This window comes from Salmo trutta, chromosome 34 (assembly GCF_901001165.1).
Source record: "Salmo trutta chromosome 34, fSalTru1.1, whole genome shotgun sequence".
In the NCBI taxonomy this organism is placed as follows: domain Eukaryota; kingdom Metazoa; phylum Chordata; class Actinopteri; order Salmoniformes; family Salmonidae; genus Salmo; species Salmo trutta.
In genome coordinates, this window is record NC_042990.1 from 8063850 (window position 1) to 8086803 (window position 22954).

General features: G+C 44.1%; 1 protein-coding gene across 3 annotated transcripts; it reads left to right on the plus strand.

The window, feature by feature from the left end:
• The first annotated feature begins 6 nt into the window (after window positions 1–6).
• Window positions 7–18751, plus strand: LOC115173442 (claspin). 3 transcript variants are annotated; one of them, XM_029731507.1, is made up of 23 exons: window positions 7–433; window positions 1132–1252; window positions 1554–1903; window positions 2016–2162; window positions 2399–2546; window positions 2713–2815; window positions 4306–4865; window positions 5141–5317; window positions 5525–5685; window positions 5953–6161; window positions 8572–8624; window positions 8808–8998; window positions 11110–11728; window positions 11825–11885; window positions 12712–12781; window positions 12865–12968; window positions 13195–13353; window positions 13587–13708; window positions 13836–13963; window positions 15061–15187; window positions 16923–16999; window positions 17172–17330; window positions 18350–18751. In XM_029731507.1, exons 1-23 carry the CDS (start codon window positions 410–412, stop codon window positions 18395–18397), a joined length of 3918 nt encoding a protein of 1305 aa, XP_029587367.1. In that variant the 5' UTR covers window positions 7–409; the 3' UTR covers window positions 18398–18751. The 3 variants fall into 3 exon arrangements, with proteins under 3 accessions (XP_029587367.1, XP_029587365.1, XP_029587366.1); XM_029731505.1 differs by having other exon boundaries at window positions 8–433; window positions 17172–17333; window positions 18354–18751; XM_029731506.1 differs by having other exon boundaries at window positions 8–433; window positions 12715–12781; window positions 17172–17333; window positions 18354–18751.
• The last annotated feature ends 4203 nt before the right edge of the window (window positions 18752–22954 follow it).

Genomic DNA, 22954 nt, shown 5'->3' on the forward strand with positions numbered 1-22954 from the left:
CAACTGTGTGACCGTAGATTTACCAATCAAATGTTTTTGCTCTGCCATTGGCATAACCACCATCCAACGATTGGATGAGGGTGGACATCAATTTTGAGTATCATCCAATAGAAAAGCACAACGACAATGACTGACAGCTGTAAGGATAGACTATCATTGTCAGCGCGCGAAAGATCAAAAATGATTAATTCAGAACAAGAACAAGCGGGAGGGAGAGAAAGCTAGCTAAATGCGGATCAATAACACCATTCCATTTTATTAGGCAACAATTTTTTTGATTTTTTTTTTACACCAATAGTACTGTCTTATGGTCGGAAAGAATTGAACACGGTACGGAAGTCTTGATTTCACGGTTTTAATGCAGGTTCACTGCAAATACTCAAGTGAAAGGAGGATAAAGTAACTTAAGATGAGTGTGGCGATCTCTCAACAGGTAAGAAATGTCTATTTTCAAATTGTTAGTTACATTAGCTAGCTACATAAAATACATAGTTAAACGTTCAACACATTAAACAAACGTTAACTAGGTTAATTTTGACTAACATTAGGTCGGGATTGAGTCCGCCATAACCCCGTGCTAGTTAGCTCGCTAACGTTAGCTCGCTAACTTTACCTGACTTGTTACTGATTTGAGTTGGATTAACTAGCTAGCAATCCTCGTCCTTTGGCTAGTTTGAACGACTGTTTGTTAGACATTTGCATAGGGTAACAATGTGACTGTGTAAACAATGAACATTGTGTGAACTGTAAACTATTCTAGCCAGTTTTCTATGCTATGTGTAACATTAGCCACTGTTGAATGTCCAGCTGGCTAACTACGGTAACCGAATGCTCTTTGTGGCAGCTGAGAGAGAAGGCGCCACAACAGCCATTTGGCGACCCAATATTGAACAACAGACAAGCATCACATTTTAAGCAAGCAAGATCATTCACCTAAATTTACAATAGTTTTTTTTCTTCACATTTCAATTTTTCTATGTTTCCATCAGTTATACTTTTGTCTTGTCACTGGGAAGAAGACAGACCGTGATTATTTTGTAGGAAAGAGGGGCATAGTCACCAGCATGGTTCCCTCAAACAACATAAACATTAGGTGAATTTCTGACATTTTTATTCCCCCCCTCTATCCAGGCGCTGGAGCTCCCTGCTGAGGAACCAGTAGCCGAGAGTGATTCAGACAGCGGGATGGGCTCACCAGTAGAGGAGCTGCAGATTTCTTCTGAGATGATTACCAATACTGTTGACCCGCAAGGTACAGTGATGCAACAAAACAGGTGATCTGTGCCTAAACAGACCACCTGACCAGAGCCCTCTGTTAATGTAAATAGACTGCTCTGGACTGGGCCATTTGCTTCGTGATAAGAAACAATGGATTGTCTAGTCTTTGACTTTAGACTATCCAACCATTGACACAAACTACAGTACTTGGCAATTCAACTACCAATGCAAACTAACCTACTTACTTTAATAGGTAGTAGTTTGCTTTGTGACGTAAACGGAATACCACCTTTCCCGCATTTAGACATTAAGGTGGCTTGTAATATTTTTCCCAGATTCGGATGATGACATCACAGTGAGCCGGCGGTCCCGCTGTCGGAAGGCCCTGAGAGACAGTGATAGCGAGGAGGTGGTGCCTGAGATGGCAGAGGCTCTGGGCCTGTCAGCATCCAGCGGAGATGAGATGGAGACTGCTGAGGAAGAGGACAAAAAGGCAGAATTAAGGAGCAAGAAGATATCCCGGATAGCCCCTATTGACAGTGATGACAGCGCGCCAGAGGAGGAGGAAGAGCTGGTAAAAAAGGATGTGAAACAGAAGGAAGGGAAGAGCCAGAGACACAGAGAGAAGAAAGAGAAGCGCAGCAAAGCTGTGGAGCGACTGAAGAAGAGAGAGAGACCTGAAGAGGTGAGAGGTTTAGTTATAGTGACAGTGTAAAATTCAGAGTTTTGATACAAAGTAAAGACTATTTTTCTAATGAAGAAAAGACTCCTTTTCCCCATCACTCTCTGTTTTGTAGGAGACCCCTTTGCCCCGTGCTCTGAATGACAGCGGATGTCTCCTTGGTGACAAAGACCTATATGACGCTGGTCTGGATGATGATGAAGAGGAAGAGTCTCTGGACGCCATCAGAGCAGCAGTAAAGCAGAAATCCAAGAAGCACAAGGTAAGAGCAACATTTAAAAGTCCTATCTGTAGTTCAGGAGTAGGTGTGAGGTCACTAAAAAGCAAACGTATGCCAAAAATAAATCACCCAGGATAACTTTTTGAATGTGAAGTGGTTTGTGAGTTCATTTGAGTTCATGACTAATCTTACATAGCTTTGTCTCTGTATATTGTGCTGTGCATGCAGACGATGCATTGTGTTGTGTATCAGAACTATGCTCTGTATCTTTTCCTCAGGAGCCTTTATTTGATGAGGAGGAGGAGGGAGATGATGATGGTGAGGATGAGGCTGGACCGAAACAGCGTCCCCAGGAGAGGAAGGCAGCTCGAGCCAGCAAGGAGGCCATGAAGCAGCTGCACAGTGAGACCCAGAGGCTGGTCCGAGGTCAGTTTGTTTTTACGTGCATATTACAATAGCGTGTCCCTATATGAAGTGTGTTGCCCGTGTTCCACTATGCTTTGTCTCTACATGGCTTGCTACACACTTTTCCTGTGTGGCTTCTATTGTCCAACCCCGTGTTTCTTGTTGCATGTTCTTAATTCCTTTGCAGAATCTACATGCGGGCTGCCCTACCACATGCCTGAGCCCAAGAGCATCGACCAGTTCTTCAAGAGGAGAGCCCGACCTGAGGGTTCAGCTATGGCACTACTGAAGTGAGAAGACATTTATCTACCAGGATTTCTTTACTTCTTTATTTCTACCTTCTACCTACCTACCTTTGCAATTACTGAACTATGCTCATCTAGTTTTGTCCAAATAATTTAAAGGGGCAATCTGATATACCCATTGATTCTTTAAGAATAGAACTTATAAATGCCTCATGAGGTTTGTTCAGCTGTCATACCCTATCAGAACCAAAAATATCTTGTTTAACTCCTTCGTTTGTGAACAAAATCGTTGTAAACAAACACTGTATAGTCTCAAAACATGGTTAAAACTATAATTGTATATAGATGGGAGGAATCAATACAGTTACATATCGCAATATTATTTCTGATGATATTATATCGGTAGTTTGACTCCAATAACTATATATACATACATACATACATACACACTACCAGTCAAAAGTTTGGACCCACCTACTCATTCAAAGGTTTTCCTTGAATTTTTTACTGTTTTCTACATTGTAGAATAATTGTGAAAACATCAAAACTATGAAATAACACCATGGAATCATGTAGTAACCAAAAAAGTGTTAAACAAATCAACATATATTTAAATTCTTCAAAGTAGCCACCCTTTGCCTTGATGACAGCTTTGCACACTCTTGGCATCCTCTCGACCAGCTTCATGAGGAATGCTTTTCCAGCAGTCTTGAAGGAGTGCCCACATATGCTGAGCACTTTGTTGGTTGCTTTTCCTTCACTCTGCGGTCCAACTCATCCCAAACCATCTCAATTGGGTTGATGTCGGGTGATTGTGGGAGGCCAGGTCATCTGATGCAGCACTCGATCGCTCTCCTTCTTGGTCAAATAGCCCTTACACAGCCTGGAGGTGTGTTTGGTCATTGTCCTGTTGACAGTCCCACTAAGCGCAATCCAGATGGGATGGCGTATAACTGCAGAATGCTGTGGTGGCCATGCTGGTTGATTGTGCCTTGAATTCTAAATAAATCACAGACAGTGTCACCAGAAAAGCACCATCACACCACCTCCAGCTCCGTACTGCATCGCGCCTGCCAAAATTTGTAACAAAGCGCAAGGCTCCGTATAGCTCCGCATTGACATGATTGGTTGACGGTAGGTGGGGACAGGAGGTATAAACACACTCACTTCCTTGACAACTTCCTTCACAACAGCTCTGCTTAACAGCTCTGCTCCGCGAAGAAGTATGAATGCCCTGACTTCTGCAGAGGCCGTATCCCTGTAAATGCTGCACAGCCAATGCGGACGTCGTATTGACCATGCATCGCCTTTTCGTATCGTGACAATATGGTATCGTGAGGTCCCGGGTAATTCTCAGACCTAATAGAGATATGGATGCAAGGACTGACCGCCTGTCTATGAATTTGAATTGTTACATTTCTCCTGCCCTATCCCTCAGCTTTTTACCAAAACAGTGGTGGGGATTCCATTTTGGTACTGAACTCCAGATTGCCCCTTTTTAAGCATATAAACCCCTTTTTGTTTGTATTTTTAAGGTCTGCCAGGTATCAGGACTTGATAAAGGAGGCAACCCCAACACCTCCTCCCCCCAACCCACCCAAGGAGTCCCAACAGCCCTCAGCCTCCCTGGACCCACCCTCCACCCAGACCCAAGCTCTCTCCCAGCCAACGGCCACTTCCTCCCCACACCAGGAGAACCACAGCAGGGCAGGAGAGACCTCTCCAACCCAGGAGCTCGACGACGATGAATTCCCACTACCTGAACTGGCCGCCATTATGCAGGGGGCTAATATTTCAGTGTTTGGTGGTGCTGAAATTCCACCACCAGAGTCTATTGAGGCTGGACCCCCAGAGCAGAACCAGGCAGAGCCCTCTGACTCCCAAGCCCAGGAGATGGAGGCAAAGGCAGGGGATTGGGATGGAGCTCAGCCGCTACCTGCTCCAGCCAGCGTGGACCCCGTAGCACCACCAGTCCCAAAACTCAAGAAGGACAGGCTGGCCAGACTGAGGGAGCTGGGGGTGGAGCCCCCGCCTGTCCCCAAACTGTGTGCTGACGATGGGTCCTTTGATCTGGAGCCCCCTCAGGTTAACCCAGGTGAGAGCACCACAGCAATTGTTCAGCTCCATAATGTCAGAGCTCTATAGCACAGTATTTTCCAAATGATGGGTTGGGGTTTAAAGCCTTGTGTTTAGATGCATTTTTTTGTACATTTTATGTGGCACACAAAAGGATTTTGGTGGGTCACAACACAAGCACACTGTATTGTGGCAAAATGGGTGAGCTTGAATGAATTGGGTTGAGAAGAACCCAGTCAAGTTGGTTGTAATGTTATGGTCTTCTGTAGTTAACCTGTTTGTTTCCCCCCTCAGGCGTGGAGGCGTTGAAGGAGCGTTTCCTACGTCACGTCCAGCCCGTGGCCCGGCCCAGAGGGGAACGCACCGTGCAGCTCAGCGTCATCCGTAAAGACAGCAGCGAAGAGCTCCACCAAGACACTGTCACCACCACCATCAGGGAAGGGGAGGAGGAGGCTGCACACACCGCGCCTGGTACAAGCACCATCTCACACACACGTTCTCTCTAAACCTCCACACACACACACACACACACTCGCTAAAGAGGCATCCCATACCATGCATAGCAAGCCAATTTCCTGAAATCCACCACCACACATATATTTCCAAATGTCTTCATTTCTCTGCCCACTGGCTGCAATATTCTTTCCTAACCAGTCTTGTGTTTTACCCTTTCCTCAGGTGAGAAGCTGACCAACCTGAAGTCCCGTCTGCAGCAGGCCATGGCCGTAAAGAGACGGGAGGATCGAGAACGCAAGGCCGCCCTCCATCGCCTAGACAACGAGGACTGTGGAGAGGAAGAGGAGGAGGAAGAGGAAATGACGGATTCCGAGGGGGAAGAGGTAAGAGTGGCGAGGCGGCTTTGACCTTCGACCCCCATCCACCGCACCTGCCTCAGGCAGTCTTGGGTTGCGTGTCAGTGCTTTCCGTAACACTTTTCGCAGTGATGCGCCGCGATGGGAACCAACACATTGAAGACCAAAGCATTTTTAAGTGGAAAAATTAGAATAAGGGTAATAGAGGGAATGTCTTGTCCAATTAATGGTAATGGGGCCATTAATTGTGTTGGTGTGTTTCGAGTTTGTCCAAACCTGTTTGTCTCTCCACAGGGTGTAGATGAGCTACTGGGGTGTGGTGATGCTGATGGCGAGGATGAGGATGACGACGATGATGACGATCAGGAGGAGGGCAGCGCGGCACAGAGGGGTGTGAGGAGCCCCTCCCCATTAAGATTAAAGGGTCCCTCTCCCCCACCAGACTTGCTCAACACAGACGGAACCCTTATGCTGTTTGCGAGCAGCTCCTGCTCGCGCACGGGGTATGTATGTATGTGTGTGTGTGTGGTGCTGATATTTGGGAGTCTCGGCCATGTACATGGGCTGACAATACATGGCCTTCAGATTGCGGGCCTGCATAAGGCAAAGTAGCACGCGAGGTACCGCTCCATGTCGTTGGTCATGGGCAGCCTTGTTGTGTGGAGAAGGAAGTGCTATCTATATCCACAAGTGTCCAGATGTCAGTGTCCTCGACTCCTTCTCGACTGTAGTGGATTCAAGTAATGTGTTTAAAAAGTGTGTAAGCCTGTGTTTAATTTCGTCAACAAAAGTAGTGAATCAAATATTCATCAAACACAAATATTTCTGTGGCAATTGACGAGACTATAACTGACTGAATAGACTAAATTATTTTTAATTTCAGTTGGACTAAAACGAGACAATTATCTCTGTGACTGAAATCACGACAAAGTGGACTGGACAAGAGTTTTTGCCGAGATTCAGAGCTTTTCGATGATGAGCACAATTAATATTAGTAGCAGATATGCACAGTGTTTTTCAGCAGTGGGAAGATGGTGCCTCACCTGGCACACCAGCTGGTGAGCTACCGGGTAGCAAGCGCTGCATGTGGGCAGATGGCCTCCGTTTCCAATAATACATTTCATTTCTGTTAATGTCATTTATTTAGTCACAATCTGTCAGTCAAATAAAAATCGACGTCGGATCGTAATGACACTTCAACACGTCTGTGTTTGTGCATCACCGGCATGTGTGCAACACGAGTGGTCAGGTGCTCAAGGAGAGAGAGGGCGAGACAGTTGGCCATTGCTGCAGCAGGTAGGCCTAGCCTATAAAATATTCTAGAGAACTAACTAGGTAGCCATTTCAGGGCATATCTTGTACCCTTGAGTTAACTGTTTAGCTGTTATGAGCATGTGTTCATGTTTTCGTCACGTCCCCAGGAATATTCCACCGACACTCGCGAATAAGGCCATCCAAAGTTGATTTGCGCCTCGATCACACCTGCGCAAAATGGTACGCAGCATCATCTGGATGTGTGCAACCAAAGTTCAACATTCTGCTACCATTTTCTGTCAAGCCCTCTACACATACAGTTTGATGCTTAGGTTCAATAAATCCAACGTATGCACCACAAAGAACGCACTGCAACTGCCTCTGCATCGCAACGGTACAAGGCAAATGCAGTGTTCCAATGGAAATCAATGTACTTGTGGTGTACCAAAATAGATGCACTGTCTGTGTGATCAAGGCATAACTTTTTTAAACAATTAATATGATTATTTTAAACAATTATTTTTGATGAAATTAATGATCTTTTTGAATTTTTATTTGTAACCTCGCCGCCCCCCCCCCCCCCCCACTTTCCCCGCTGCATTTCATAGCCAGGTTCTGTAGCTCTCTTCCTCAGAGAAAACGGCTTGATTCTAGCTCTTACTGTTCAAAAGATATGATCCATAATACAAGCGTTTTTGTTTCTTTCTATCGTGCATTTTTCATTAAAAAAATCTGTTCTAAAATTAGGCTACTTGCGGACTGGACCGTAAACCATTTCATTAGGCTACACACTTGTTCGTTCATTATACCTCATTAACTAGCTATAGCTAACAAACTGGGGGCGCGTTCAGCAGGACGCAACGTTTTGGAACGTTGTTAGAAATATGCTATGTAGAACAAACATGCCTCTGACGTGTTGAATAATAATACAAATGTATATATTCATGGAATTTCTATCTGCAACATTCGAGAACGTTTTGCAACTTACCGTTTCCCAGGTAACATTACCAGTAGCCTGTATGCAAACATTTGGTGGCACAGAAAGGAAATGGGATAGCAAACAAGTTATTGACAAGATTCTTCTTGCCACTACACTATCTGACTGACCAAATAACTTTTATTTTGTTTTGTGATTCGACTAAATCACTGGGCGAAACAGTCATTAGCTCCCAATCTACTTTTGGACAGCAAGGTGGCTGCGGCATCTGAAACGGTTCATAACAATGGCAGTGATGTGACGGAGGTGCAAACCATAGTACTTTAGGGTAGCATCTGGTGATTTGTGACCAGCTCGCTCTCTCAACGCAAGATAATTATCACATGGCCATATAATTATGATATATTCTTATGTTTGTCATATTTCTGCTGTTGGGAGAGAATAGGATGTTCTCTGGTAGGACAAGGCTATGTATGTCTGTGCACATAGAAGTCAGTGGTTTATGTTTTCTATAGGTTAATGAGGCAATACCATCATTATTCAAATGACAAAAATGTGACTTAACACTGGAATTATATTTTAGTCGAAATGACTAAGACTAGACTGCATCTAAAATAGAGTTACGAAATGAACACAGGTGAAAGGTAAATGTGTATATACTATGTGAGTTAGTATGTGTGTTATCTGTCCCTCCAAGTTGTAATGTTTTGTCTTTCTTACAGAGATGGTGTGAAGAGGACAGGGCCCGGTGGTCAAGACAGTTACACAAAGATGGGTGAGGAGACTGAACATCTCACTTTCAAGTAAATTGTCATAACTATGCTACTTCATAAAATACTCTCAAATCCTTGATGGAATCAGGTGTCTCTTTTCCAGTCTAGGTTAAATCATTTTGGGGGGGGGGGCTTACGGTTATGAAAAATGGTATTGCAAGTTCTATGTCTCTTTTCTGCTACAGAGGAAGAAGATTCTCTGTCCCTGGCCAAGGACAACAGTCACAACAGTAGTTTTGAGCTGCTGGGCTCCATGCTGCCGTCCTACCAGCCTGTCAACCGCAGCACCACAGGAGGCAGGGGCCTGTCAGCCAGACCCTTCCGCTCTCCTTCACCCTGCTTCTTCAGACCCAGCTTCCTGGGATCTGCCTCCAAGGTGAGACGCTGACACTTTAGGAGGGTTTATATCCTGTATGTCTAGGGCACAGTGTTTTCCTTACCACTCTATGACAGTATAAAAGTGTCAGGAGAGAGCCAATCGTAACCACACAGACCCAAGTATGCATGTCTCCCAGTAATGCATACGTGATGCGAATATGTGAATTCAATCAGGGGCCGTGGAACGATTTTGACCGGGGGTGCAGTAACCTCCTATGTGTGCTTGCCAATTTGTTTTCATTGGGCATGATAGTAAAGACTAATTTAACCGTAAAAAATGTATTGCGTTTTAATGTGTCATGAACACAACCAGGCATGATGTTTTCATCTGATAAACCACGTTTCCGTCACGACCGCTGTGATGGAAACAGGAAGTTTCGCTGCCATTTTTTAAAACGCTGACAGATCATTTGTTTGTTCTACATGTGATCTTTGTCAGTAAAATTCATTCATTATGCGAGAAATGATGGAATGCCTTTGAGCAAGTATTGATATAATAACCATCATATGGAAGTAAACTATGGTGTGTGTGTGTGTGGTCCTCCCAGTACAACTCAGGAAAGCATGCAGTTTATTAAGCTACACATGAAATAAGTTATGCTGAACCTCACAGGGTGGTGAAGGTGCACGGTGACGAGCTTGATGCCCCTTTCAATAAATATCGAGGGTCCTTTCTGGTGACATGGTGATCGATGCTTGACTGCCATTTGACAATCTAAAAATCATTATCCATAATGAGCTAATCTCATCATGTGGCCTGGCCTTCCCACACTGTATCTGCGAGCTCTTGGCTAGAGCACACGTGCAAAGTCCACAGTAAGCCCATTTTACTATTTAACGCAACCGTTTTTGTGACAACTATCGGTCTAGTTGTAAATGCGATGGAGAGACATTGAACTTTTTTTCTATTTTTATTCGATACATGAAAACTTAAAGCGGATAAATACATTGTGTGCACTATCACTCACTGATTACACCACTGGTGGGAAAATGCGCATATTTTCTTTATTCAGATTTTAGACTATTTGCATGAAACTCTGTCGCCAATTAGATGGAAACCTAGCTACTGTCAAATCACTTAAAAAGTAGGCTACCTGTGTGCGTTCGATCCACTCTATAATGATTCCAGCATTTAAAACAGTGCACCTCCATTTTCATCAATGAAAGGGTGCCTATTAACACCGAACATGTAATAACATTCAGCAACTATTAGGCACACATGTAGCCTGAATTCATTGATGCCTCCACTGCTGTTCGCATGCGTCCCTGTCCCAGACAGTCGTCTCAGTCTACTTTCACCCCTATTTTAGGGGGGGGGGTTCTGCATATAATTTCAAACATTTTGCAGGCTATTTGTTGACCGACTTAGGCCTGCAGCTACTATTCTCTCATTACTTGTTGCCTTTGGAGACAAAAAAAGCGGAGCTCACCAGAACAATGTAATGAATGAATGAATGCATTAGTAATAGTCCTAAACCTAATCTACTTGACATTGGTAAAGTTTTGTTTTCCATTTCTGCTCACAGAGCAAGGACGTGTAGCGACCGGGGCAAACCTACAATAGCCTAACTTTTTATTTTTTTTTAAACTGTGAAAGATTTTCCCTTCAAAATGTCTAAATGACGTAGGTTTCAAGGAAATTTAAAAGCTGTGAAAACGATCCAACATGAATCTGATTTAGGTTTCAGCTCGTCCTGGATGCATATTTCTATGTGGTTGAAATAGCCTACTGTCATGTTTTGTCACTGACAAATACAGCACGTTTGCACGGTCCCTAACTGTGCATTCTCGTTCTCTCAAGATGCTGAAAGTCATATTTCTCCACTCCTATTCCCAAGACTAAGTTAACATTTGGTGTATCATTTTACTGCAAGAAACACCATTATATTAGGCAACATGTGTGAGTAATAGCCCTACAGTCAGTGTCTATATTTCAGTTGCTACATTAGGCTAAAACTTCTGTGCAGCACCCCCCCCCAAACCCCTATAGACATGTTTATTCTTACGTTAAGATTCAGCCCTTGAGGAAGAAAGGTGTAATAAATGTTGAGACTGACTCCTTTGAGACTCATCCCCAGTCTCTCATCCCTCCCTCTCTCCATCCCACAGAGCTCAGGGAAACTCTCCGAGCCCTCCCTCTCGCTGCCCGTGGAGGACTCTCAGGACCTGTACGCTCCCCCCTCCCCCGGCGAGTCTCCTGGCCCCCTGGGGGCCCCGTCCCAGGGTCGCTTCTCTCTGGAGGAGGACTCCCAGCTCCTGGATGCCGACGGCTTCCTCAACGTGGGGCCCCGCACTGGCCCCCCGCGCTCCCACAAGAGGCAGCTCCTACTGGCCAGCCTGGATGAGAACGCTATGGACGCTAACATGGGGGAGCTGTTAGGAATGTGCTCTGGGGGGTTCGGGACTGCCAGAGAGGGCGGAGTGGGTGGGCTTGGGGCCTCGCCGGAGGATGAATTGTTAGGGCTGTGTTCTGGAATGTTCCCTACCACACAGACGGAGGGAGCGAAGGAGAGGAAGAACGAGGCAGGAGTTAGACGTCTGGGGGCGACCCAGGAGGATGAGCTGCTGGGGCTGTGTTCGGGAGTATTCCCCACCGCACAGGCAGAAAGGGAGAAGGAGGGAGCGGAAGGGAGGAAGAGGGAAGAAGAGAAGATGGAGTTGGAAATGGACCGAGACGATGACATGGATCAGCTGCTCGGCCTCTGCTCTGGGAAGTTTACTACTCAAGGTAAGCGTGTCTCCCAAGTACTGGGTGTGTATGTCTGGGTGATTGGGTGTAACAATCATGTTTTGGTTCCATTCCTCACAATCTCTCTCCGTATAGGTGTCTCCCCCTTGCGATCCAACTCGAGCTACGCCCCACACTCGTCAACTGCGGAAGACAGGTAAAAAGAGCAAGCCTAATATTGTTTTAAACGCAGACAATCACTTACTCCAGACATTTAAAATGGAATTCAACCATATTAAATGTATTGAACTTATTAGGAAATAAACTAAATGTATTGTAATTTATTAGAAAGTTCAGTTATTTGTCCAAGTTAATGATAAGACTTCAACAAAATGTAGTAATTCGTATTTTCCTGCACAGGAATACCACTGTGTGTTGTGTGGTGCTCGTATGTCTAGTCTATGCTCTGTGCAGCCGTTAGCGATAATGCTAATGATAACCTTCTACGCTACTGGTAGATTGAAAGGCTTTTCCAAAAACCTTCTCAATTAAATGTTAACTGCAAAGTAGCCTATACCTACCTGACAGAATGATATCGTGATTATTTGCATTAAACCAGCCATCGTTTATTTTGCTACAGAAACACTGCCAACCGAACAACACTTTCTGGCTGGTGTGCACATGCATTAAAAACTGTGCACTACACCTACAATTCAACATTTCTTAGATTTTACCAGACCTCAAGTTTTCTCCTGATGTAGTTTGAGCATTGTTGTGGACTTAGAACATCTCATTCTTGTTTTTCACCTTTTTTTTTAAGTGATTTTGAGGGTGAAAACCTGAAAAACAACTGATTTTGCAAAAAAAAAATTGGATCTGATGACTAATTTACCTTCTCGGTATCAATAAAGTTTATTCAATTCGGTAACGGAGTACTATGTTACACTTCTTGTACTAACCACTATGATATACTCAGGCTATACATTCAAAGAAATCTAAAAATGTATCCCTGTAAGGCTAAATGCTATTCTGTGATGTTTCAGTAGAAAGAAACAGGTGGAAGAGGATTGTGAGTTTCGACTTCTGTCAGACGTGGAGAGCCAGAGTGAGCAGGTAAGGCACACGCGATCGCTCCTTTTGCATTGATGACGTATACCCCAAACAGCTAAACTAACTCCTTCCTCCTTTCCTTCCAGGGAGACGATGATGGCGAAGAGGACGTAGAGAACGAGGAGGAGGAGGAGGAGGAGGAGGAGGAGAGGGAGGCTGTGTTTGCACCCCGGCAAGGAAGGAAGAAAATGTACGTAGAGAACTGTTCCTGAATGATGAACTTACACTATACCTTAGTCTGTCAATATAACTTTAGGTCTTAGGGTGAGTGTCTGTCGAATGTCCTGTTTTGAAAATGAACTCAATTGCACGAACTCTAAACCCCTTTTATGTATCAGAATGCGGTTTCCACACCAGAAGGATAGTTCAAGCCCACTTTGTATTCATGTCGTCTGGTTGTTTTCCGCTCTCTGCAGGCGCATGGCAGAGTTTGTGGACTCTGAGGCTGAGCTCTCAGGTAGTGACGTGGGCAGTGATGATGAGGATGGCGGTGAGAATGAATATGAAGAGGAGGAGCTGCTGGACGAGCTGCCCTCTGATGAAGAGCTGCAGGACCAGGTCAACAAGATCCACATGTATGTACTGACCCAAATACCCCCACCTCCAAAAAATAACATTCTAAATACCTCGGACAAAAAAAATCAAATAACTTCTATAGTCACTTCTATTGGGTTACCTTAACAAAGCACAATGTGCCTTATCTTCATAGGTAATGTTTGGGAGTAGAAAGGTTTAATTTGTTCATTTTTATTGGAAAAAGCAATCAATCATATGACCCTAAAGCTTAGTGTAACCCGCTCGTCTACAGGAAACAGGTCCTTGACGACGACAAGCGGCGACTGCGGCTGTACCAAGAGCGTTACCTAGCCGACGGGGACCTGCACTCAGACGGCCCGGGCCGAGCTCGCCGCTTCCGCTGGAAGAACATAGGTGGGTGTGTCCTGAGTTGGCGTCCTCCTACGACAGATATCCTGCTTTTCTGTTCCACAAGCTTTATTCAACAGTCGTGTTTTAACCCAATGCTGTCTCTGTTTTTGTGGTGCTTTTCTTTCTTTAGACGATGGCTTTGACATGGACGGAATGGGGGCGGAGGGGGAGGAAGAGGAGGAGGAGGAAGAGCTGGACCAGGCAGAGCTGCAGAGGAGGAAAGAGAGGTTGGAGAGGGAGCAGTGGCTACGAGAACAGGTACACTTCATGTACAAAAGTATGTGGACACCCCTTCAAATTAGTGGCTTCGGGCTATTAAAGCCACACCCGTTGCTGACCGGTCTATAAAATCGAGCACACAGCCACGCAATCTCCATAGACAAACACTGGCAGTAGGATGACCTTACTGAAGAGTACAGTGACTTTCAACGTGGCACCGTCATAGGATGCCACCTTTCCAACAAGTCAGTTTGTAAAATGTCTGCCCTGCTAGAGCTGCCCCGGTCAACTGTAAGTGCTGTTATTTTGAAGTGGAAATGTCTAGGACCAACAACGGCTCAGCTGCGAAGTGGTAGGCCACACAAGCTCACAGAACGGATCCTCCGAGGGTTGTAACACTCACTACTGAGTTCCAAACTACCTCTGGAAGCAACGTCAGCACAATAACTGTTCGTCGGGAGATTCATAAAATGGGTTTCCGTGGCCGAGCATCAGCACACTAGCCTAAGATCACCATGCGCAATGCCAAGCGTTGGCTAGAATGGTGTAAAGCTCGCCGCCATTGGACTCTGGAGCAGTGGAAACGCGTTCTCTGGAGTGATGAATCACGTGTCACCATCTGGCAGTCAGGACTAATCTGGGTTTGGAGGATTCCAGGAGAACACTACCTGCCCCAATGCATAGTGCCTACTGTAGTTTGGTGGAGGAGGAATAATAGTCTGGGGCTGTTTTTCATGGTTCAGGCTAGTCCCCTTGGTTCCAGTGAAGGGAAATCTGAACGCTACAGCATACAATGACATTCTAGATGATTCTGTGCTTCCTACTTTGTGACAACAGTTTGGGGAAGGCCCTTTCCTGTTTCAGCATGACAATGCCCCCGTGCGAGCCAGGCTTAATCGCCCAACCAATACTTGGTCATGTAGTGTATGTACAGCATATGGGAGTGTGTCATTCTATTCTGTCAGGGGAAACTCACTAGGAACCGAATGGAATGAAACAGGGAGGCAACTACTTGAATTTCTCCAATAAACTTGTGTATTTGTTGCAAACTGTTTTCCTATGGTTTGAACTGACGATTGTATCCTATGTAGTATGTGTGGTGTCTCATGTTTGTCTAACTCCCTTTGACTTTCTAGTCCGATGCTAAGGCCAAGAAAGGGGAGGACTTTGACATGGACGAGGAGGAGGAAAAGGTTGGAGAGGAGGACAGCCAGTTCATGAAGCTGGCCAAGAAACTGACCGCCAAGAAACTACAGAAGAAAGGTGAGCTGATGTATAAGAGATATGAGATATGTGTGTGTATATACACTGCTCAAAAAAATAAAGGGAACACTAAAATAACACATCCTAGATCTGAATGAATGAAATAATCTTATTAAATACTTTTTCTTACATAGTTGAATGTGCTGACAACAAAATCACACAAAAATAATCAATGGAAATCCAATTTATCAACCCATGAAGGTCTGGATTTGGAGTCACACTCAAAATTAAAGTGGAAAACCACACTACAGGCTGATCCAACTTTGATGTAATGTCCTTAAAACAAGTCAAAATGAGGCTCAGTACTGTGTGTGGCCTCCACGTGCCTGTATGACCTCCCTACAATGCCTGGGCATGCTCCTGATGAGGTGGCAGATGGTCTCCTGAGGGATCTCCTCCCAGACCTGGACTAAAGCATCCGCCAACTCCTGGACAGTCTGTGGTGCAACGTGGCGTTGGTGGATGAAGCGAGACATGATGTCCCAGATGTGCTCAATTGGATTCAGGTCTGGGGAACGGGCGGGCCAGTCCATAGCATCAATGCCTTCCTCTTGCAGGAACTGCTGACACACTCTAGCCACATGAGGTTTAGCATTGTCTTGCATTAGGAGGAACCCAGAGCCAACCGCACCAGCATATGGTCTCACAAGGGGTCTGAGGATCTCATCTCGGTACCTAATGCCAGTCAGGCTACCTCTGGCGAGCACATGGAGGGCTGTGCGGCCCCCCAAAGAAAATGCCACCCCACACCATGACTGACCCACCGCCAAACCGGTCATGCTGGAGGATGTTGCAGGCAGCAGAACGTTTTCCACGGCGTCTCCAGACTCTGTCACGTCTGTCACATGTGCTCAGTGTGAACCTGCTTTCATCTGTGTAGAGCACATGGCGCCAGTGGCAAATTTGCCAATCTTGGTGTTCTCTGGCAAATGCCAAACGTCCTGCACGGTGTTGGGCTGTAAGCACAACCCCCACCTGTGGACGTCGGGCCCTCATACCACCCTCATGGAGTCTGTTTCTGACCGTTTGAGCAGACACATTCACATTTGTGGCCTGCTGGAGGTCATTTTGCAGGGCTCTGGCAGTGCTCCTCCTTGCACAAAGGCGGAGGTAGCGGTCCTGCTGCTGGGTTGTTGCCCTCCTACGGCCTCCTCCACGTCTCCTGATGTACTGGCCTGTCTCCTGGTAGCACCTCCATGCTCTGGACACTACGCTGACAGACACAGCAAACCTTCTTGCCACAGCTCGCATTGATGTGCCATCCTGGATGAGCTGCACTACCTGAGCCACTTGTGTGGGTTGTAGACTCCGTCTCATGCTACCACTAGAGTGAAAGCACCGCCAGCATTCAAAAGTGACCAAAACATCAGCCAGGAAGCATAGGAACTGAGAAGTGGTCTGTGGTTACCACCTGCAGAACCACTCCTTTATTGGGGGTGTCTTGTTAATTGCCTATAATTTCCACCTGTTGTCTATTCCATTTGCACAACAGCATGTGAAATTTATTGTCAATCAGTGTTGCTTCCTAAGTGGACAGTTTGATGTCACAGAAGTGTGATTGACTTGGAGTTACATTGTGTTGTTTAAGTGTTCCCTTTATTTTTTTGAGCAATATATATATATATATATATATATATATATATATATAAGAAAGATGACTGCGAATTTCTCAAGAGTTACTCTTTTTAACCCTCCCCTTATCTAAATTCCTGTGTCTATCTGTTTTGTTTTCCAGAGCTGCCTGTTGCACCCCAGGCGGACAGAGAATTCCCAGCTCAGAACCCCTTCCAGAGACCTTCTCAACCCACCATGGTCAGTACCTTCCTCATACTAGTCCAGTCTGGACTGGTAGTCACCCTCTCTCCTCTAGTGTGACACTTATGATTTTCACTGTTGTGTAATCGGAGCCTACTAAGAATCTTTACGAGATGTCTCTGCCTCTATGACCGTTTCACCTCCATTTAACCTTTGAACCCCACCTCAGGTGAAGAGGGGCTCGTTGCTCAGCCAGCCCCGCTCCGTCCTGCAGAAGCTGGCCTGTATCTCCGAGGGGAACCCGCTAGCCCCCCGCAACACCCGAGGGTTCGTCTTCCAAAGCCTATCGCCGGAGAAAGAGGCCTCGGCTGCAGAAGCCCCCAAAAAACAGGCAGGTCAAACCATATAGAGAAAATATAATGGTGTTCTATGTAATCCTGTGGGCCTGACACACACAGTTGGATAAAAGTTGGTCAGTATTGTAGCTACAACCGTGTGTTGTGTTTCAGTAAACATGTTTTGTTTTTCTTGAAAGCCTCACTCCATTCCCAACAGTTTTTTTTTTTTTTTTTTTTTTTCTGTAGAATAAAAACATCCATTACACATTTAAGAGCATATAGTTTCTCCTCTAGAACTTGTGACAGTTTGGTCATTACTGTACTTGTAATTCTAATCATGGGATTTTGGACTGTAGTGTAGTACTGATGTCTGACCATAGGGTGGTGCCAAAAGCCCAAGCTGTCAATGTTTCCCTGGTAAAAACTGTTAGTGCAGTCTTTGTTTGACTAGAACCATTGCTCGCTCTTATCCATACCTTTTTTTTTACTATGTTTACATATACTGCATCTTGGTTTTTAGCTGAAAATGTGTACAACATGACAATAATCCAAACTGGATCTGTGTGGAATATCTAGATTATTGTATGTATAATCTCTGAACCGATCATGGAAGACGCAGCGTCAACATGAAATTGTATTTTATCTCAGGGCATTGACATTGTCTTTTTGAAATTGGCTCAAATTTGTATTCGTCGTGATGACATTTTAATTACAATAAAATGATGCCGGATCAGGTTAAGACTTATGGGGAGTTCTGTTTTAAACTGAGGCGTAATTGATATTTTTAAATAGCTGTAGTACTGCTCCGAGTCATACAGACGTCCACAAACACAGCTGGACATGTATAAATTCTAATGGGACTCCACGCTGGCACCAAAATCTCCCAAATAATTACATTCCAGTAAGAAATGAAGAATCCCTAAATCGGAATGTTATCGTCATGGGGCGTTTGCTTCTAACGTGGTGGAGAGTTTGTTGACAAGCTCTGTATATCTCTGACAAGTTCTGGTCCATTATTTTAGCAACAGGAGTCATTTCCGATATTTAACTCTGAATATCTCTTTATTTTGCAGATGAAGAAGAGGGGACAAATCAAGGTTTTGGCCCCGGCTGCTAAGCGGCCATGTCGAGAAAACAACGCACCAGCAGCCAAAGGACCCCAAAGAAGTATTTTCTGTTACCTGGAGAACTGAGGTGCCTGACAATTGTGCCTGATGTGCCAATCACACACACATCCAGAGTGTAATACTACCTTGTAAAATCTGGTGTCAACAACATTCACACTTTCTCCCGGGACCACATTGACTCTTTTAGACAACACTTGATTGTGTCCTACTTAATTTGTGTCCTGAATAATTTTTAGATTTTTATCATGTAAATAGAATGGGTTTGATTTTATAATTATTTTGCGATTTTTAAATGTACTTGTTTTAAATTTGTAAATTAAAGCGTATTTTACCACTTGCTGTAATATCTGTTTAATCCTGGTGTGTTCTATTCTACTCACATGCAGGTTGCTTGTAGGTAGAGGTACAGTGCCTTCAAAGTATTCCTACCCCTTGACTTATTCCCCATTTCGTTGTTACAGCCTATTTTCAAAATGTATTAAATAGAATTTTCTCACCCGTTTACACACTACCCCATAATGACAAAGTGCAAACATGTTTTTAGAAATGTTAGCAAATTTTATTGAAAATGAAATACAGAAATCTAATTTTACATAAGTATTCACACCCCTGAGTCAATACATGTTAAAATCACATTTGGCAGCGATTACAGTGTAGTCTTTTGGGGTAAGTCTAAGAGATTTGCACCTGGATTGTAAAATATTTCCCCTTTTTTATATTTTTTATTCTTAGAGCTCTGTCAAATTGGTTGTTGATCATTTAAGTAAAAACTGTAGATCGGCCTCTTGGGAATATTCACTGTCTTTTTGGTAAGCAACTCCAGTTGTGTTTTAGGTTATTGTCCTGCTGAAAGATCAAATTTTATTGGTCACATGCACATGGTTAGCGGATGTTAATGCGGGTGTAGCGAAATGCTTTTGCTTCTAGTTCCGAAAGTGCAGTAATATCGAACAACTAATCTAACAATTCCCCATCAACTACCTAATGGACACAAATCTAAAGGGGTGAATGAGAAAATGTATATATGGATGAGCGATGGCCGAGCGGCATAGCCAAGGTGCAATAGATTATATAAAATACAGTATATACATATGAGTAATGTAAGATATGTAAACAATTTAAAGTGGCATTATTTAAAGTGACTAAAACAAAACGACTGCGTAGTTTCCTTAGGACTCAAAGCGAGGCGACCATCTCCCAGTGTCTTGAAAACCAGACTGAACCAGGTTTTCATCTAGGATTTTCCCTGTGCTTAGTTGCATTCTGTTTCTTTTTTATCTTGAAAAACTCCCCAGTCCTTAACGGTTAATTACAAGCATACCCATAAATGATGCAGCCACTACTGTGCTCGGTAATATGTTTGGGGCAAATCCAATAAAACACAATTGCTTTGCAAAAATATTTTGCAGTATTACTTTAGTGCCTTGTTGCAAACGGGATGCATTTTTTGTAATATATTATGTAGTCTTCTCACTGTCAATTCAGTTAGTATTGTGGAGTAACTACAATGTTGATCCATCTTCAGTTTTCGTATCACAGCCATTTAAGCTCAAAATGTTTTAAAGTCACCATTGCCTCATGGTGAAATCCATGAGCGGTTTCCTTCCTCTCCGGAAACTTGAGTTAAGACTGGGTGTATTGATATACAATCCAAAGTGTTATTAATAACTTCACCATGCTCAAAGGGATATTCAATGTCTGCTTTATTTACCCATCTACCAATACCCTTTGCGAGTCATTGGAAAAATTCCCTGGTTTTTGTGGTTGAATCTGTGTTTGAAATTCACTGCTCGACTGAGGGACCTTACAAGTATCTGTATGTGTGGGTATAGAACGGCAGTAGTCATTAAAAAATCATGTTAAACACTATTATTGCACACAGAGTGAGTCCATAGGGGCTCCCGAGTGGCGCAGCGGTCTAAGGCACTGCATCTCAGTGCTAGCGGCATCACTACACATCCTGGTTCGATTCCAGGCTGTATCACAACCGGCTGTGATTGGGAGTCCCATAGGGCGGCGCACAATTGGCCCAGTGTCGATAGGGTTTGGCCAGGGTAGGCCGTCATTGTAAATAAGAATTTGACTTGCCTAGTTAAATTAAATAAAAGTGACTTAAGCACATTTTTACTCCTGGCTTGCCACAACAAAGGGGTTGAATACTTATTTACTCAAGACATTTTAGCTTTTCATTTTTAATTAATTTGGAAAACTTTGGAAAAACATAATTCCACTTTGACATGGTAGGAAAACTACCCAATTATCACACTACCCAATTGTCACCCAGTAAAACACCACTTGAGTATGATTCTAAAAGTAATTAGTAGTAAATATACTTAAGTATTAAAGGTAAAGGTATAAACACTTAAATTCTTTGTTAAGCAAACCAGACGGCACAATTGTTATATATATATTTATCATTATCCAGGAACACACTCCAACGCTCGGACTTCATTTACAAACGAAGCAAGCATGTGGTTAGTGTGTCCGCCAGATCAGAGGATGTAGGGATGAACAGGGATTTTCTCTTGATAAGCGTGTACATTTGACCATTTTCCTGTCTTAATGTAACAAGTACTTTTGGGTGTCAGGGAAAATGTATGGAGTAAAAAGTACATTATTTCCTTTTGAAATGTAGTGACGTAAAAGTAGTCAGAAGTATAAATGGTAAAGCTCAGATACCCCCCAAGAAAACGACTGAAGTTGTATTTTCTTTTTTGACTTAAGTACTTTACACCACTGATACTGATGGGGTGTTGTGTGAAGGCCTGTGACGACAAAATTCAATTTAATCAATTTTAAAGTCAAGCTCGAACACAACAAAATGATGAAAAAGTCAAGTGGTGTGTGAACATTTTGAAGGCACTGTATCTGACTTTGCTACGGGTGGAATCCTAGTTGGAGAAATGCCACTCCCACCACCACACTAAGTTTTGTGCAAATGTTGCATCGATGTCAGTAGAATTGTGCGAAAGTTTAAGCAACATACTTATCGCATACTTAAATGTGTCCCTAATGTCACTCTCGCTCTCTGCACCTTCATTTTCACTAATTTTGCTCAGTCTTACCTTGGCTTCAGAATTCAAACAATAGAATATTAGTTGACTCTGACTGAATCTTGACTGTTGCCTGTAGACCTCTGTCCCTTATTACTGCCACCCATTCTCCGGTTGACCTCTAGGCTCAGGGAGGACCACTCTTGGTCCAGTTAAGATAATTGCAGTTTATAATCTAATGATTATGATAAGTGGCTAATAATAGGATCTCGTTAGGAGTACTTTTAATGACCGCTTTTATCTCTCCATCTCATTAGTCCATGGTGATTTAGCAGCAAGTCTCGGGGTTAGGGGCTGCAGGAAGGCTCATTACACAACATTAGGAGCAGGCATAGGGGCTGGAATGAACCCCGTGGATACCATCTTAGCTTTAGGCAGAGATGTAATCCTGGTTTTGTTTATTCAGTCATAACATTATCCCAACTCCCAAACCAAGTCCCCCTCGTTTGAAAGATGGGGAAATATTATGTACATTAAAAAAAAAAAGTGGGCCCTGACCAACCACAAAATCTAAAGGAAAGGCTTTTATTTGACTCCCAACTACGAGGAGGCTAGAATAATTCACCAGAAACATGAGATCTTTCACTCTCCGTGATGCTTCCCAGGGGGTGGAAAATCTAAATGTGAGGGGGTTTATTTGATTTACTTTGTCTTGGCTAATTGAACGATCTCTGTTCGAGAAGAGAGAGCTGTAGGTCCACTCTACTCTGGTTTTCTGTACTGTATCTGCCGCTATGCATTGTGGTGTTGTGAGCTGACGGTAGAGCCATGGGTCATTCCCCTTGGCCACTGTCACAGTAAGGACTGGTGTTGCTGGAGATGAAGCAGAACTGAGGGAAGTGGGTCATTACTCGGGGCTGTGTAATTTTGTTTTTGAAATAACAAGGTCTTATTCACAAGGTAAGTCATGCTCTTTTTATTAAATGCCTGTGTTGTGAGATGGGTGCTTATGAGTTGCCTCGGTTGCGCAATAACCGACGCACAATATTTATTGAGCGCCCGGAGGGACCTCGCGGATGACCCTTCGTCTGAACATTTGGTCCACATGCACAGCAAAGCATGCTCTGTTTCTTTCTCTCTGTCTCGCAATGTTTCTATTTTCTGGCCCTGTTGCTATCTGTTTCTCTATATCGGTGTCCTGCTCCACGGTTCTGTGTTCGGTTTTGGAAGATGGAGATGATTTTGCATGTGATGAGGCCGCGAGCGGCCGCTGTGTTTGATGTATTTTTCATGTGCTTAGGCTACTATTGAACGATGGGGAGGAGGGGACAGCCTGGAGGTGCAGCACTTGAATGGGGATGTTGTTGAAGTGGAAAGGGGTTGGGGGGGGGGGACGTACGCTCTTCTGCCGCAAGCGACAGGAGATGGGGAGGGAGTATACTTGCAAAGTCTGTCTGATGTGCCACACCTCCTACCCGAAAACACACTCAACACAGGCGCTCTCTCTAATCTCATACCGACAGATACAGTCACCAGTTTAATGCAACAAATGGC

What these genes read in the sequence shown, in the direction of transcription:
- LOC115173442 (XM_029731505.1), top strand. Translation starts at nt 410, where the DNA reads ATGAGTGTGGCGATCTCTCAACAG. An exon ending in GTGTGGCGATCTCTCAACAG is followed by an intron (nt 434 to 1,131) that starts GTAAGAAATGTC and finishes CCCTCTATCCAG; the next exon opens with GCGCTGGAGCTCCCTGCTGA. An exon ending in AGACAGTTACACAAAGATGG is followed by an intron (nt 8,625 to 8,807) that starts GTGAGGAGACTG and finishes TTTCTGCTACAG; the next exon opens with AGGAAGAAGATTCTCTGTCC.